Source organism: Microplitis demolitor, chromosome 2 (genome assembly GCF_026212275.2).
Source record: "Microplitis demolitor isolate Queensland-Clemson2020A chromosome 2, iyMicDemo2.1a, whole genome shotgun sequence".
Taxonomy (NCBI): Eukaryota; Metazoa; Arthropoda; class Insecta; order Hymenoptera; family Braconidae; genus Microplitis; species Microplitis demolitor.
The window spans coordinates 7,966,479-7,985,558 of record NC_068546.1 but is presented as its reverse complement, the minus strand read 5'-3'; the positions used below and the strand labels follow the sequence as shown (position 1 = coordinate 7,985,558).

Sequence of the window (19,080 nt, the reverse complement as noted above, 5' to 3'; positions counted from 1 at the left end):
AATTTACAATTTTCTTAGCGGGAAGCTAAAAGTTATATTAACATGAATTGATCATAAATAAAATAACTTAGAAAAAATGTCACAAATTTTACAGCTCAATCTTATAAAAATACTTAATAATATTGACAATTATATAAAAATTCAACTTTGAGCTCGAATAAGTTTTGAACCAATAAACTTAGCGAAAAATCATTAAAGGTCTTTTTTGTAGAGCATTAAATTCTCTGTAGAAATATGAATGTTTCATTATTTTAGAATAAGCTGTCTCCAAGTTATGAAATTTTGAAGAACGAAATAAATTTTTCTTATGTTATTTCCATAAGAAACTTTGGTTGGAATGCGGACTATCTTAGAGTTAATATTAAGAGTTCAAATTTTGAGAGAATTTTTTTTTATCCATTTAGAAGCATTCGAGCTCCTGGGAGCAAAGAAATTCGAAAACATCCCTGCTAAGGACCACCACATTTTCTATAATTATATATGATTACATATAAAAAAATCTATCGGAATAGTATTATATATAATGATAAATAATTATATATGGAGGTACATATGACTTTTCCGTTTAAATATTGTATTATTTATGATCATAAATAGTTAGATATAATTATGTATAATTATATATAAACATTTTTTTTCGGAATAATGACTATAATTATAATAATTATTATTATTACTGAATTGAGGAAAATTTTCTCGGGAACTTGGACAACAGAAATTTTTGGAAATGTTACATTCTAGTTTTCTGTTGTCAAGCAAGCAAATCAAGCGAAATTCTGGCCTGTGAACGCTATACGTTGCTGTAACAGAATGCCGTTTCGAGTCTACAGCATCTAAAGCTTCACCGCGGACCAACTTATTTATTTATTCAATATTTTGTTGTATTATAATAATTCTAATTGTAAATAAAATTACAATCACTTTTTATCTAAGATTAACTTATAAATTCGTATAATACAAAATGTTTTTATACCTAGTAATAGCTATAGTTATAAAAGTAATCTATTCAATTTTTCAATGTAAATAATTGTATAGAATTTTTTTAAATATTTTCTGTGGAAACCAAAGCTAAATAATTATCAGCAATTTATATGAAATTATTTTTATTTAAAAAAAAAAGAATTTTTGTACATGAAAATAAGTGTTATTTTATTAATTTGTATGCCTGAAAATATTATCATTGTGATATAAGTGTGATATAATATACTATATAATTTACTAATATATAATATGCTAATTACATTTGCTACTCTTTCAATAATTATTTTTATTTATTTAAGCCGATAATTACTCTAGTAAAATAAGTTTTCATACATCAAAGCAAAATTCTCGTAATTTAACTTTCCCTATGTATGTTCTTTTTTATTTAACGTCTGCGCTCTTATATCCATATTAGTTCCCTGACAACTATCTGGCGGCGCTACTGTATGCACAGATCGGTGACAATGGTGGACTATAGGCTCAGCTACCCAGTTAGTATAGAGATCAGTGCACAGGTCAGTTGAGGAGAAACGGATCAGGAAACGACAGAAATTATAATATTACAATTATCATGCAGAAAAACTTATTAGATTTTGTTTGTTATTCAGTGTGTTAATTACAATTAGTTAATGAGTACAATAATCAGTTAATATTGTACAATTATCGGGTGAATACCAGGCTGTTATTTAGTACAATTGATAAAGGTCCTACACACGTAGTTACAGTAACATTAACTGGTATTAAACGCATTTAGTCGATTAATACTAGATACTTGCAACCAGTATGTGTGCGTTGTGGCAAGTAGAATAATGTTAGTTAAATAAACGTTTGAATATATGGTGCGACTCTGTTGAGCATACATGTGTTCTTTTAGTGCTGTGATTTATTTAATATTTTTAACAGATTTTGCTTTATTTAATTTAAATTCTACTCTTCAATCTGGCTTAAAGTGCATAAGCTTATTTTTTTAACAATCATTTTGTATTTCACGACGGCCAATTGTGTTAATTTTGATAAGGTTGCCGAAAAAGTGAGGTTAACCCTGCCAGGAATAGCAGAGCACGTGTTTTTTACCAAAACTACAAAAACAGTGTTTAACCAAACTTTTAATCATTTGGGCTATCCTGATTCTCCAGTGAAAACCAATAATTCGATAATCATGAAAGAAATCATGCTTGCACTTAAAAACATTCAAAAAGAACTTGATGAACAAAAATCTGAGATTCGTAAACGTGTAGATAAGGTATCAGAACGGGTTACACAGAACATCAACAAATTATTGGATGAAGAACTTTTCAAGCTCCAGGATCAACACGATAAGCTGAAGAAAAAGGTAGATAGTCAAGAGAAAAGAAGATCCTTTTCGAAAAACAGGCAAGACAACGAAATGTAGTATTTTTTGGTATTGAAAAGAATCATCATACGATAACCTTCAAAACAATATCGTCAGCTTTATAAAAAATCACTTTAGCACTGATATTGAACTCAGAGATATTCAAGAGGTAAGACGAATCGGGATAAAAGGTGACAGACCTCGTCCAATAACTGTTATTTTTTCAACTCTTGTAATAAAAATTAATATTATGAAGCAAAAAGGGTTACTAAAAGACACACAATACTTTCCTTGAAAGAAGACTACGCTTTGCAAGTTTTGGAAAAACGAAGAGTGCTGCAAGAACAGGTGAAAACAGTAAAAGAGAAAGGTAACAATGTGAGAATAAAATATAACAAGCTGGTTATATTACAAACTAGTAACAAAAGGTCACCCCCAACATCACCAGAAAATACACCAACCGCAAATTCTCAGGCAAAAAACAATACCAACACACAAGTCTATAAAAAGAACTGAACGCAGAAATCAAATAAACTGGTACAAAGATCAAACAACATATTTGAAGGGGTCGTAAAAACGAACATGCTTAACTTCTTGGTGAACAAAAATATCAACAACACAACAACGGAGCAAAAAAATGATGACAAGAAAAGCAACATATAGCAATCAAACCCCTCCTCCCGCATGAATACTACAAACAAGCAACAGAAAAGAAACAACAGAAAACATCTTCCAACCTGGCTAGTCACCGTGGAAGATTATGACCAAAACCCTCCAAACAAAAACACACAGATGGAGAACAGACATAATAAAAGCTCAACCCAATTAAAAATCGTAACTTAACGTCAGGACTCTATCGTTATACGTACGTTTGCTGGAACTAAATGAAGCAATAAAGGAAATAAATAACGATGTAATTGGTATCTCAGAAGTGAGACGACTTGGTAATAAAATAGAGGAATTTGGTAACATAATAATCTGCCTCATAGGATACACACCAGGTAAATACGGAGTGGGCTTCATAATCAACAAGTCTCTTAGAAACAATACAGAAAGCTTCACTGGTCTAACAGATCGTGTGGCATTGCTAAACTTAAAATTCTAAGAATTTACGTTATCCATTGTACAAGTACACGCACCTACCGAACCCGCAAATGAAGAAGAAATAGAGGAATTTTATAAAACCATCCACAAAGCTATGGAAACAACATATAAAAACATTATACTAATAGGCGACTTTAACGCGAAAGTAGGTGCCCCCAAGGTAGGCGAATACTTAACAGCTCAACAATATGGAGACGGCGCAAAAAACGATAGAGGGCAGAGACTTGTAGATTACGCACTTGAACACAATCTAACTATCATCAACACATGCTTCAAGAAAAACTGTAACCAGAAATGGACATGGCGATCCCAAAATGGACAGCATAAAAATGAGATCGACTATATACTATCCCACCAACGTAAAATATTTCAAAATTTTGAAGTCATGAATTTAAAATATCCATGAGATCACCGACTAATTAGGGCATCAGTAAAAGTAGCCAAACAAAAGCAAAGTAGAGCAAAATTTACGAATAAAAACTTATTCCAACCAAAAACCAAGGACGAAGTAACAGGATATAATCAAAATTTAATGTCGATGCTACCCTACCCAACATAGAACTTGGAAAACATATCAGTACAAACCTATTACGATAAAAAAGATTATCAGTCAGAGCTTGCAACTAGCCCGAGAAAGTGGAGGGGGGGAGCCACATAGACATCACAAAATACTATCAAATCGCACGGCTTTGTTATTGAAAAGAAGAAAAGCATTACAAGAAACAAAAAATAAATCTCGATCCATGAAAAATGAGCTTTCTTCTCTCTACAAAGTAACAAACAAATACATAAAAAAAGATTACACTAAATATAGAGTAGATATTATAGAAAGACACTTACAACACACAGGAAGCACAAAGAAGGTCTTTGAGGAACTTAGAATGAACAATACTTGGATAGAGGGACTAAGAAAACAAGACAGAACTTTGTGCAAACAAGCTGACATTATCAACGCGGCATCAGACTTCTATAAGAAATTTTACCGTGATAAGATTCAAAACAATAACATCTCAAACATTGAAGAAGGTACGGACGAAAACTATATAAAACCAGTGGATAAAATGGAAGTCATAGAAGAAGCAATAAAAAGCTTTGAATTAGAAAAAAGCCCTGGACCGGACATCATCACAAACGTAACATTGAGATTGGCACACAAAACGGTAGCTGATCCATTAGTGAAATTATTTAATTTAATACTACAAAATTCTGAAACATCCATACAGTGTTCTGAATCAGATATCATACTTATCTATAAAAAGGGTGACCCGAAGGATATTGGCAACTACAGCCAATTAGCTTGCTACCGAGCCTCTACAAACTCTTATCTACATCATAAATAAAGGAATCAGTAGTAAATTGGAATTAAAACAACCAAAAGAGCAAGCAGGCTTCAGAAAAGGATTCTTTACAATTGACCATATCAACACACTTTAATTAATTATAGAGAAGTACCAAGAGCAACAAAGACTGTTATACATAGCGTATATTGACAAAAAGCTTTTGATAAAGTAACACACTTCAGCAGATGGAAAAGCTTAAAACAGCAGGGAGTAGAAGATGTATACATAAAAGTCATAAAAAGCATATATAAAAATGATAAGGGCAGAATAAAGCTAAAAACTCTCGGACCAAGTTTTGCTATCGAAAGAAGCATAAGGCAGGGCGACCCCTTATCTCCAAAAATATGTATAGCCATCCTGGAGGCTATCATCAGCAAGTTAGATTGGAGTAAGTCTGGCCTGTATATAAATGGAGAATACCTAAGTCACTTAAGATTCACAGATGACCTATCGTTGCTATTAGAATCCAGCACCCAGCTGCAGCTCATAATGGAATCTCTACAGCTAGCTAGTGTCAAGGTGGGTTTAAAAATTAATCTCTCTAAGACTATAGCAATGACAAATAGATGGAGAAGATTAATAACAATAAATGGAGTGCCTCTCAATTATACAGATTCATACATCTACCTAGGGAAGCGAATTTGTTTTGATCAGATAAATGACGAACCAGAAGTGAAAAGAAGACTACAACTATAACGTATACCTAGCTGAAATTTCGCGACGGAGACGCGGAACAGCCCAATATAGCGTATGCGGTCGCCCACGCGTGATAATAAATAATAATAAATAATAATAGACGATATTAAATGGTGATAAATATCGAGATCAAATTAAAATAAAATAAAACTATTTAAACAATGATTAAATTATAAATAATAAATACTTATCGTGCCTGGACCAGCTCCTCAGGCTGGGTTAGTGCACGCGGGCGCCAGACCGTTTATTTAAAACGGACAAAACTTCATTCAGGGGGAAAAGTTACGCGGGAAAATCCGAGCAAGTGACTCATGACAAAGCGGAAAATTCGAGAGATACAACAGAAATGAAATAAATAATAGAAAAATTCGTAGATAATAGATAATTACATACAAGCAATAATTAAGAACAGGAAAAATTAAAACTGAGCAGTAGGGAAACATCCAGGAAAATAAGTGTTAAACTTTCCCCGACAGCTGTTGGTTTCCACGTTTTAGTTTTTATAAACAATATAAAAATTATAATTTTACACAATATTTAATTCGGTTAAATTAATAACAATAATAATACCTGGTAATTGTCAAAAAAAAAATAATACCGCAATATTACAATAAATTATATAAACTGAATAGCCAAAACAAAATAAATATAATTTGATTTATAATATAAATTTTTATTATCAAATAAAAGAAACAATTATTTCACTTAGATTTTCCCAAAATAATAAATAGTAATAATAATTTTATTTCATTTCCTCTCTCAGCACTTGTGAGAGGGAGAAAGATACGGAATTTATCCTCACTCACACTCAAAATAATAAATTCCTCAGTATTACAATTAATTTATAATTTCAAAATAAAAACTTCAATAATAACTTTAGACCGCTGGGGCAAACGGATAAATCAAAAATAAAATAATATAAAGTTACTTAATTATTTTAAATAATAATAAATATAAATAATAATAAATACATATAATAATGTTTAATATTTTTCTACAAATATTTCGAGTGAGAATTTTCACCCAAGTGATGATGTCAGTACTTGAGGAATTTACTCAAGTACTGTATGCGCTATATAGATACATATACTATAAGGATAAATATATGTATACCGGCAACGTTTCACTACGTTGTACTTAAATTAAATATACATATATATATATATATAGATAAAAATATCTGAATATTTTTACCAGTTATAAACAATAATAATAATTAACGACAATTGCTTATAATAGGAATCATGTATCATCCAGTGTCAATTATTAATAAATTAATTTCCCTCGCCGCGGCGACCAACGACTACCGGCGGGAGGTTATCACGTGAAAAATATATGCCGTGAAAGAAATTCAAAGTACTTACTCAAAATTAACAATCTTCAAGACTCAATAGATGAAATTATTAATTACCAAATTCACCCGGTGAATTCTATGTTATCACAATACTTTTTATTTTTCTTTTCCCAAAATAAACAATGAATATACAGTTGTACGAAATAAAAATAGCGTCTATGCACAATGCTAGTCCGTATCTTTCTGAATTAATACCCTTTCCTCCACCTGTTGGTCGTCGCGCACGTGGCACCACCGTCGCCCTTAATTACTATTATAATTATTTCTATTAGCCCTGGGCCTAATTTTAAATTAAAATATAAATTATAAAAACACTTTCTGAACATCTGAATGATACATGAGTAAGTAATTAAATTTATGAACTGTTTATTTATAACTTATTCCTATTTTTATTTTATCCGGTAACTGAAATAATAATTATTTAAAATTTATTAAATTGACGTCGGAATTATAGCGGAGATATCGATTTATCGTTACCCGGCGGTCAATATTTTCAACTAAACTGACATCCTTAGTCGGATGACAAGTTTAAATAAAATAATACATTAGACAATCGTTGGGGCATAATGTTACGCTGGATTATGCATCCCAACTGTCTCAAAATCATAAACAAAAACTTTAAATTAATATAAACCAATTATTTGTATTTTTAAATTATAAATTAAAATTTATTCACACATGTGCTCTCTCATTCTCAGCGCGCATGCGCTAGCACCGTGCACGGACCGCTGTCTCCATCGGCGAAATGGCGGAATGCCCGCGCAACGACTCAAATTCAAACGTAAAATTAAGATATTCAACTTACAACTAAATAAAAATTAAATGATTTGAATCGTTACGTGACCCCCCCCCCCACCAGGCCGTGTTTTGCCTCGAAAAATACGGGCGAGACTGCATTCCATTCGCCGGCACAATCACCTAAAAACCTTAAATTCAATACTTATACCTGGATCTTTTGTACCGGGTATATAAAATAAAATAATAAAAAAATCAAAAGAAAAATAATTTTACCAAAACGACAAAAACAAAAGAAAAACTCGAACAACATGTCAATCAACCCCGCCACTTACCAACTTGCTCGAACTGTCGATGGGAGGAAAAGGGGGTGAGCTAGTTTCATCAAATGAATTAAGTACTCTCTCAATTGGTTGGGTTGCGCCACTTTATTTGATATATTTTAGTATATCGGCATCATACGCCAGGTGTCTTATAACACAAAATAACAATAGTTAAATAATAATAAATAATAAAAAAAATATAGAAATTAAAGAAGGGATATCAATAACTTCATGGCTGCAAGTTCGCAGTCTTGGGATCACTAAGTCCCATGGCATCTAGGTTGTACACGCGATGCATACGGTCGTCTGACGTCAACCAACCAATCCAATTGAGTTCGCTCAGTTGGTCCCCTAATTCACCATGGCCCCTCAGGCACCGTCCTTGCTTCATCGGATGGCTACAGACCATACACCGGTCTCGTACATCCAAGTATAGCCTTCCATGTGCCCCAGGACACTCCCCAGAATAGAAACATAGGCATTCTTCGCAAAACAGGCGGTCTTCTCAGGGCTGGTTGGTGCAGAAACGAGCCGGATAACCTATTTGGCCGCACCTTGCACACCCTGGGGGCAAATTCATCCTGCGTTGTTGTTGGGTCTTCTTTAATTCCCTGATTTTCGTTTTCACCAGCAGTGTCATGTGCGCCTTCCAAGTCTCAGAACCCCGCGGTATCATTCCAATTCCACCTTGCTCGTGATAAGTCTCCATATATTTCATCATTCCTTCCTTATTTAGAGCCATTCCTAGATAATTATTTAAATCATTATCAATTTCCCTGGGGTATATACAGAACAGATTAATCAAGTGACAGTAGTTGTAGGCGGCGATAGATCTGTAATAGACAAAGATAGTGATAGATAGATGTGGATAGAAGCATAGTAATCAAGTAGTAGTAATAGATACGGCATTTAGCCATGCGATCGCGTCAGCCTGCCTCTGACGGACATTTTCAGCTCGTTTGACCAATTTTAAAAATTTTACATGACTGCGCCCGATATATTTGCCCTCGGGGGTCTCCATTTCAACGATAACTGGAGTTACCACCTTCGAGATTACAAATGGGCCCGCATAGCGCGGGGCTAATTTACCCACAACCTGCTCACTCTTTTTCGACAAAACGTGAGTAGGTTTATAGACTTGATCACCTATCTCAAACAAAATATCTCGTCGTCTTTTGTTATAATAAGCCGCGTATCGTTCGGAGGATCGTCGAATACGTTGATTCACAATATCGCGTAATTCTACCATACGATCCATCCGTTGAACCCAACCACTGCGGTCGACATTATCATCAACAACAATATTGTTGTCATCTGCGATTCGACAGTTGCGAATAGGGCATGGATCACGGCCTAAATTCAAATACGCGGGACTCACACCGAGTGACTCATGTACCGCAATACTATACGCAAACTGGAATTCGTGAATATTCACATCCCAGTCACGATGATCATCACCCAAGTAACTCATAATCATGGTCTTCAGATTACGGTTGACCCTTTCAACCGGGTTAGCTTGGGCATGATACGGTGGTGTGGTAGTATGTTGAATACCACATTCTTGGATGAGCTCAACAACGTCTCGATTTAAATATTCCCGTCCGTTATCGGTCCAGAATACGCGCGGTACGCCCCAACGGTTAATTACGAACTGTCGAAAACTTTTAGCAATAGTTTTTCCGTTTGCAGCTCGAACTGGTACGCACTCAATCCACCGCGTGTATAGATCTTCAAACACCAGTAAATAGGAATAGCCCGCACGAGAACGCGTAAACGACATCGTATCAGCTGCTACGACTTCCCAAGGCTCACTGGGTATCCTTGGCGTCATAAAACCAATTGGTTTGCGCTGAATTGGCTTGGACTCGAGACATCGTTCACAACTGTTGACATATCGCTGTATATCTCGAAACATTCCGGGCCAATAATACCTCACTATCGCCCGAGCGTATGTCTTCTGGACACCCAGGTGACCAGATTGTGGATGATCATGAACTTCCTGGAGTAAACGCTCTCGTTGGTCAGCTGGTACGACTAACTTCCAGTCGTTATCCTCTTCACCTATGATTTGTCTCATGGAGTCGGGCCGTCGTCGATACAACCTACCATTTTCGTAATGGTAGTCAGGTAGAGCCTCAGGATCAGATATCAACAAGCGACATTTTTCCTCGTACCATTCATCGTTCCCAGCCTCGCCTAATGCGTTGAACTGACTCTCGGTGGGCTCCTGGTCCTCATAAATACGCGAGAGAGCATTCGGGGCTTCGTTTTCCGCCCCTTTCCGATATTCGATCTTCATATCGTACTCGGAGAGCTCTATAGCCCACCGGGCTAATTTTCCCGTCGGATCTCGAGCATTCATAAGCCATCGGAGACTAGCATGATCAGTCACGACTGTAAATTTAAACCCTTCCAAATAATGTCTAAATTTACGTACGGCCCAAACTACCGCAAGACATTATTTTTCAGTCGTACTGTAATTTGCTTCAGCACTGTTCAAGGCCTTGCTCGCACACGCAATCAGATACTCACGATCGCCGTTACGTTGAACTAATACTGCACCGAGTCCACACTGACTAGCATCCGTGTATAGCGTAAACGGTAACGTGTAGTCAGGTGTCGACAAGACTGGAGCTTCCGCGAGTGCTTTCTTAAGAGACTGAAAAGACTCTTCTTCAGCCTCAGTCCATCGCCAGGGTACATCTTTCCGCGTCAAACGATACAGTGGACCAGCTACACACGCGACGTTTTTCAAATGGCGATGATACCAATTAATCATGCCATTGAAACGACGTATTTGTTTAACATTTTTCGGCCACGGGTAGCTCAAAATCGGTTCTGTTTTCTCAGGATCTGGCCTGAGTCTCTCTTAGTCCAATAAAAAGCCCAAAAATCGTACTTGCTGTTGGCAAAATTTACTTTTGTCGAAGTTCAAAGTAAACCCAGCGCCTCGTAACCGACTCAAAACGACTTCCAACATCTCCAGATGTTTCTTGAATGTCGGGGTTACGATAATTATGTCGTCCAGATACGCAAACACAAACGGAGATAAATCAGATGTAATTATCTTGTCCATTACACGCTGAAAACTCGCCGGGGCGTTACATAATCCCATCGGCATACGTTTGTATTGAAAAAGACCACGACCAGGAACCCAGAAAGCAGTATATTTACGACTGTTTGGACTCATTAGGATTTGCTAAAACGCTGAGTTCATATCGAGTGTCGTGATATAATGTGCATCGCGACATTTCTCGAGAATCTCGATTATATCCGGCGGTCGATACGTGTCTTTTTCAGTTACGTTGTTCACATCGCGAAAGTCTACGCACATGCGATATGTTCCATCGGGTTTCTTCACCATGATAGGCTGACTGGACCATTCCGACGCTGGAGCAGGCTTAACGGTGTCATCTTCGAGCATCTTGTCAATTGCCTCGTGTAATGCTTGAAGAACTACTGGTGATCGACGATAAACCCGCTGTTTAATAGGCCGCTCGTCTTTGAGCCTAATCTCATGCTCAACCAACGAGGTCAATCCCAAACCAGGTGGCATTAGTTTCCGTTGATGGTCCAAGAACTCACGTAACTGTTTGGTTTCGTCTCCAGTGAGTTCATGCACAGCTGCAACGTCTTCAGGTCGCGAATTAATTTCAGGTTCGAACATTGATTCGTGCCAGGTACCGTTGCGCATACGCTAAGATCGCATTCTCAGATCCAACTCCATATTGACATGGTTTATGAAGTTAGTACCGATCAAATTCAGACTTCCCAACCGAGGAATATCATGAACTGGATATATGACCTCTTCAACACCATCGAGGGTCATTTTCACGTTTACCACGCCTCCACTCACGTCAGTCGTTCGGTTTGCCATCCCAAAACGCGTCGGTCGACTTTCAAACAGGCATGGGAAACCATCAGCCATTAATTCTCGCGCGAAGTCACCAAAAGCAGTTGTTTTAGCCCCGGTATCGATTATTGCGACCTTTTGATGAGTCCCCGCGTGGATGACAACCTGCGGTCGGGGTTTACCATGATGTAGCCGCCAAAAATCATCATTTTCATCACCATGTTTGTATATAAATGGGAGTGAGATGTCTGTTCGATCGTCTACCGCGGTTATTTCATCAAGTGTGGCATCTTCTTCACACTTGGCCTCGCACGGTGGATCAGAAACAGCATGAATATCCGCCTGGACAACAATACGACGTAAACTCTTCGAAACCCGCTCCCTGGTGACTGTTATTGGAGGGATTGATGAACGTCCAGCACCGCCACCCTCTACTGACGAGCTGCCTCGTCGTTTTTTGGCAACTGGAAGGCGTTGGGACGGCTGTCTACGTTACAAACACATGTGGCAACACTGGGTTGCATACCATTAAATTAGAAAATAAATTTTACCCAGAGAAATAATATTAAATATTCAACTATACTTTTAAAATAACATATCAAATACTAGTGTAAGACAAGGAGCCACACTTGCTATCCTTGTCTAATCCTTCAAGGAATTCGCTCGACGCGTCTACGTACATGGAACGTACGCCGAACGAATTCAACTTATTATAACAATATAACTCAGTGTCAATTTTCTATGAAATAAATACCGCGATCAACTCTACTGAAGGACCAGCGATAACCGATGCAACAAATGATAACACAATTGACTTACCGGCGTTGACAAAAATTACTTCTGGATCTATTCAACCATACGATATTCAAACTATACTTTTGACTCAATATAATAAAAAACGAATTATTCAAATTAAACAAACTTTAACTATGTAATTATTTCATTAAGGCAACTTGGCCAGAACAATCTACTCAGATATAATCACGGACAACAACACGTCCTACCTTCACAAAATCCCGGTCCTCTCTGACTATATCTTTCCTTGATTTTTCCGACGGAGGGTAATCACTCACGTGTTATCCCCTCTCATGACCTCGGACCCGAAATTATAAATTAAAATAAAATATTTAAAATTGTCACACGACCTGAGTTATATCATAATAATAAATTAAATAATATTTCCTATCAATAAACATAAACATAATCGGTTCTATCTCTTTCAAATAATAAAATAATAATTAATTTAGTGCACCACGTGGCTGGATAAAAATATCGATTTTTATCCCCACTATATCGACTTACTCTCCCTTCGGTCGATATTTTTATCTACAACATACGCGCACGTGTGCTACTAACTGAAATAAAAATATCAATTAAGTACATAAATTGAAAATAATTATCAAAACATATATATAAACATAATAAACAATAATATCAATAAATCCATAATTAAATCATACTACAATAATCTATCAAAATAATATAAATATTTGAATAATAATAAATTATAATAAATAAATGCGCCTGATTTGAGCTAGGAGGTGTTGTTAAATTCACGGCGAGATGGAAAAGCGCGCGCAGCGATTCACGTTTGAATCGCTACGTGACACAACAAACGTGGAACAAATATTGAAGTTTAAAAGAAATTTTTAAAAATAACCTTGTTATTACCATCAAAACGAAAAGTACGAATTCCAGCCTCTTACCAAGTTTGACTTACGGCTGCCAGACATGAAAATTCACTTCAAAAATAAAAAATCTAATCACTATTTGCCAAAGAGGACTAGAGCGCAGCATAATAAAAATAAAGAAATTAGACAAACAAACAAGACATACAACACACAAAAATAAGATCCATAACCAAAGCAACAAATGCGTTGAAGTATGCCCAAAAACTTAAGTGGAAATAGGCTGGTCATGTAGCAAGGCGTAAAGACCAGAGATGAACCACAAAAGTGACTTTTTGAAAAGGATCTCCGGGCAAAAGGAGCAGGGGAAGACTACTAACACGCTGGGATTAAAAGATTATAGGTACAGCCGGTCCAAACTGGAAACAGATTGCACAAGACAGACAATTGGAAATTTTTGGAGGAGGCCTTCACCCAATAATAGGCTTTCTACAAATTATGTTTATTTAAAACCAAATTATGTTAGCTAAGCTTATAGTTAATAGGTAAACCAATAAGGAAATATATTAAGTTCAATAAAAAAAAAACTAGTAAAGTGTTTAATTATATAAATTCAGTTAATAATAAAAAAAAAACAATGTAATTATTAATTAGTAGGAAGTATACAGGCTTTTTATTTATTTATTTTATTTTATAAATAAACATTTCTTCTATTAACATTAAACCAGTATTTGAGTGAATTCACCTGAGTTTCCTATCCACCTCATATGATTAAGTGTACGAGAAGCCGCTGTTGAGGACATATATCACGGTTCCAATAGGGGTACCCTGGAGGATCACCACGTAAGCGAGTTTACGGACATCTAGAATATCTTACCGAACTCCAATTTAGGCTAAGTACTAATATTAGTTTATATTGCAAGACCAGTTCGGGTAAAAATTAATAAAGACGAGTCTCAATCTGAGCTAGTAGGGTTGACTCACGAGAAGCTATATATAAACACCTCAAATACAGTTTGTACGTAAACCCTGACGTAACAAGTGTTAAATACTAGGGACGATCGCAGCGATCTTAAACACGCAATATTTACTTAAATCAGAATCGACAGCAGTAGCATAAAAAATTTCGATCGGGTCTTGATAACAAACTTAAAAACAAATAAATAATCCATTTGATACATGAAAACTTATCCGCAAAAATTATTATGGACAAAGCAATTTTCGGGATATTTGAAAATTTATAACTCGGATCCGAGCTCTTTTAGCCATAAAACAATGAGTGTAAAAGAATTTTTTTTGTAATTACCAGCATTTGTCCAAAAATGGACCGAACGAAAACTTTTTTTTTTCATTTTCTTCGTCTTTGAACACTGTTTAAGAAAAAATACAAATACAAACTATTCAGAACGTTTTTCTATTTTTGAACCTGACTTTTTTGAAATAAATCAAATTTTTTCGATGATTACCATGTTACGTCCTGGTAGATGCTTTGGCGCTGGCGTAGTTGAGCGGTCGATTTAAATTGGACGTAATGAAAACTTACATATAATTATAAATAATAATTAAGTATGGGTTGAACAGCCATCATTTGGTGGTTGCAATAAACTGGTTGTTTGATTATATATATTATTTCATATATCTAAATCCGATTTATTCAATTATAAGGGTATAATTTTGAGTGATGTGAAAATATACAGTTGAATTAATTTATAAATTGTTAGTGTACTCTTAACAATAACTTTGAGAGGGTGAGAACGAAGTTGAGGTTTTAATATTGAGCCTGACTGCTCTCGATGATTCTATGTTTCAGACTGCGTTCTCTTGATCGAGAAAAACTAGAGTCACTCTTATTAATACGCTTGGGCATCAGACCCGTGCATCGATTCATATGGAGGGGCCATTTGAGATAACGCATGTTCTCGAAAGAACCATTCCCATATTTGTTGAAAATACTTAATTCTCACGATCTCTCCGCTTTTGTTACTAACAAATGAGTTACTTATCTATTAGCAAAAGTTATCTTAAACAAAATAGATGTTTGTGCAGCTGCACGTCTCGAGGATTTACTCGAGGCGTCAGCGCTTATTTATATTTGATAAAATATAGGAAAATAACTTTATCAACTATTTCTCATATCCTTAACGTTCAAATATCTTAAATAATATTATTCTATTATTATATTATATTATTTTATATAATCAATTAAATACTATGGAAATTACTTGGTTATCGATATTCGATATAATTAGTTAGATTTCAGGTCGGTAATTAGAGAAGTAAATGCCCATGTCATCTGACGTACAGGCTGGGACGTAACAACCATTTAAGTTTATTGTATTTATTTTTTTTTCTTTTCTAGATTTAAAAGCACTCTCTGAGCACTCTCAAAAATTTTTAGCATGGTGTTATGAGAAATAAGGCTGGTTAAAAAAATTTTACTTTTCAATTAGAAAAAAAAAATATAAATCGAATAAACATCACTCATCGACAGAATAATCTTCTAAACATGTAAAAAAAAATTCTCACCAAAAATGAGCTCTTAATTTTAATTTTAAGTACGAGCTAAATGAATTTGAAGGTTTCCTATTTAATTAACATGTAAATTTTGATTTATTTTTTAATTATCTATAGCTCCGCGGCATTGCAAGATATTAAGTCGCTATTAGGCGGAAATAACAGAGGAATCCTTCCTCTTTAAAAGTGCTTGTAGCTAATTTACGTTTTATAACTGGCCTCACTGGTAAAAAATGGCTCAATAAGTTATAGATTAAATTGAACGGAATATAGTATTGTGTAATACTGCAGGCGTTTCCTGCCATTTTATTCATGGTGCTAAAACAGTAAGGGCTCATTTTCTGAAATATTTAAAATCATGATTTCGCATCAATTAAGTTAATCCAAGACCTTACCGACATCATCCGCTCGAAATTCATCTTGTAGTTGTTCCTTTGTGGGATCGCTCTCTTCTCCCTTGTTCTGTTTTTGCAGAGATGCAGCTTCTGTGCCTTTCATACTCTTTCTGATGTGATGTCCTCTAAATACGGCTTGTATCTTTGTAGCTGCTTTTTCTAGATTGTTTTCAGTTGTGTCAACTGTACTGTTTTCTTTTGAATTTTCTTCGGGTGATTCTTCTGTTGAAGTAACGATACTTGCTGTAGACTTTGGAATATCTAATAACAAAATACAAACAAAATATTATTACGCAGAACATATGGGCAGAGGCAGCCTATCAGTTCTTGTGTGGCTCGGGCGATCACCAAAGTTAAGCAGCGGCGAGCACGATTGGGTAACCGCTCAGCCATGCATTGCGCTTGATCGGAGGTCTCTGTGCGCTAGACGCGGACTGAGGATCCAGTGATCGGTAAAATGGGAATTTTTTCGATCACTGGAACTTCACTCGCTCTGAAAAAGACAGTTGTACTGGCAGAAGGTTTTTTCTGTGGTTTCTTCTTGCCACTATACTCCCACGGCAAAATGATGGGGTATATGTAATGATACAGTACAGAAACACGAGTCGGTCCACAGCAGCATGAAAAAAGAGGAGCGAAACGAAAAGGTAGCAGTAGCGATTGAAAAGGCAAAAGTGTAAAAAGGCCGACAAGGCTATATACTGTAACAAAGATAAAAAAAAAAATATACTACGTAGAATATTCGAAAAATATGAATGGTTATAACAAAAATGGAATCCTTGGGTTAGTTAAAGAAAAAGAATAACATTGTTCCGAAATTCGTTTTTTGTTTAATTTCATGAGGTCAGACTTATTTTTATGTTATAACATACACGAAATAAAGAATGGTCCAACTCTTTTGATTACAAAAGTGATTCAGCATGACTAGTTCAAAATATTTATCAAATAAATTTACTGAAGTTAAAAATTATCATTATGAGTCTAATATTTAATTAGTATGGGAATAAATCTGGATTTTCTGAAGTATCTAACTAAAGAAGAAAGTGATTATGAGCTTATAAACTTTTGGATGATGTTTACTCTACAATTCATAAACCAATTATAACGATTTTAGCTGTGTATAATAATAATCATTGGTATGAAAACACGTTAGATTTTCGGGTACTCATTAAAAAAAAAATAAGACATAATGAGATATCAATCCGAGTCATTGTAAATTTATTAGTAAGAATGAAGGATGAGGAATTAAATTATCAAATTTAATTTAAAAATTTAACTTAAATTCAGTTTATTCAAATCACCCGGAACCTCTACGTGGCTAAAACTTATTACTTAACTAATTAACGAATCTGTCATTAAATGGTCTACCTGTCCTGCCGGGAAATCTGATCCAAAACCTTTACTCCTAAATACTCTAGCAACTGGCCGTACTTATTAAATTCTCAATTGACTTTTACCCCATCATTCAGACTTTTAACATATTATCTCATTCCCATGGGATTCTATTTCATTTAAAAAATTTTAACAATTTCACTCAACTTTTTTCCGAAATTAATTTTATTTTCTGATTAAAATTAATTATCATTTTATTTCGTTAGATTAATTTTCATTATTTTTATCTTCAATACAATTTACTTCATTTAAATATTTTGTACACATTTATTTTCCTCAGTTACTTAGTACCATGAACATCATTCTGTGTAATTTCCACACATTAAATGTCGTGACAATGTTTTATTTTATTTTATTCAAATTTGATTCCTATAATTTTTATCATTCAACTTATTTCATTTTTAAATTTATTTATTCATTAATGACTACCCTGCTTAAAAAATCCGATAGATTCTCATAAAAAAATTTTTATGAAAATGAATTGGCAAAATGTCCCATCGAAAAATGATAGTCCATATTAGAATCTATGAAAATATTCAAATCCGAGCATAATCCGATAGAAACTTATCAAATCCTTCAACTTATGTCTCATTCATTCTTATATAAAATTTGTTGTACATGTTCACATTTTTATCGGAATGAATATAGGAATGCGTCATACTTACATTTCGTAAGGGAATCAATTGGAAATATAGACTAAATATTAGATCTGATCAGATATAAATAGATCTGCCAAGATATAATTTTATCTGATCAGATATAATTATATCTGGGCAGATCTTAATCATTTTTCCCGGGGAATAATTAAAATTTTGAAATTATTCTCAATTGACGTGAATGAGAAAATAAAATCATTTATTTCTTTGTTTAAAAAAATAATTTAACACCTAGTAACAACTCATTTAAATCACTGGAAGTTATATATTATTTTTCAACTTCGGTAAAGAAGAAATCTTTATTTTTTCCATGTGATAGGACTCGAACTGTCGACCCTTCGACTGAAGTAGCTCTGAAAACAGTTCAAGTCAAGTGCTTTAGCCAGCTCGGCCACCACATTCATTTGAAAATAGAAATTTATTCTTTTACTTAAAGCTATCGATTACTATATATGTCCAAGACTAAGCTTAAAGAAAATTATTTTTATTTATTATTGAAATTTTGATATGCTGTTTTCTTTATTTTTTGTAAAAGTTTTAAATTCAATTGACGTTTTTAAAAAAAAATTATTCAGTTGTTTCTTTTTTTTCAAAATCTTGAAAAATGTCAGTCTTAAACTTTTTTAAATTGATTAAATTACAAGAAAAAACAGATCAAATTCAACTCGGATATTCCTAAAATGATTTCCGATAAAAAAAAACACATGGTTGTTTTTAGTATTTTTTTTAGTATTAAAAAAAAAATATAGCGTAAAAATTCATTTGTTTACAACAAA

At 34.5% G+C, this 19,080-nt stretch overlaps 1 protein-coding gene across 2 annotated transcripts in view; it reads right to left on the bottom strand.

Moving 5' to 3' along the window:
• Positions 1-19,080, bottom strand: part of LOC103569418 (uncharacterized) — a 156,252-nt gene that overhangs the window by 50,054 nt on the left and 87,118 nt on the right. For both annotated transcript variants that reach the window (XR_008403342.1, XM_053737086.1), the window contains exon 2: positions 16,257-16,517. Coding sequence is in view for 1 of the 2 variants with exons in the window: in XM_053737086.1 (XP_053593061.1) it covers positions 16,257-16,517 (261 nt within the window). In the remaining variant the exon portion in view is untranslated. The remainder of the gene's footprint in view (positions 1-16,256; positions 16,518-19,080) is intronic.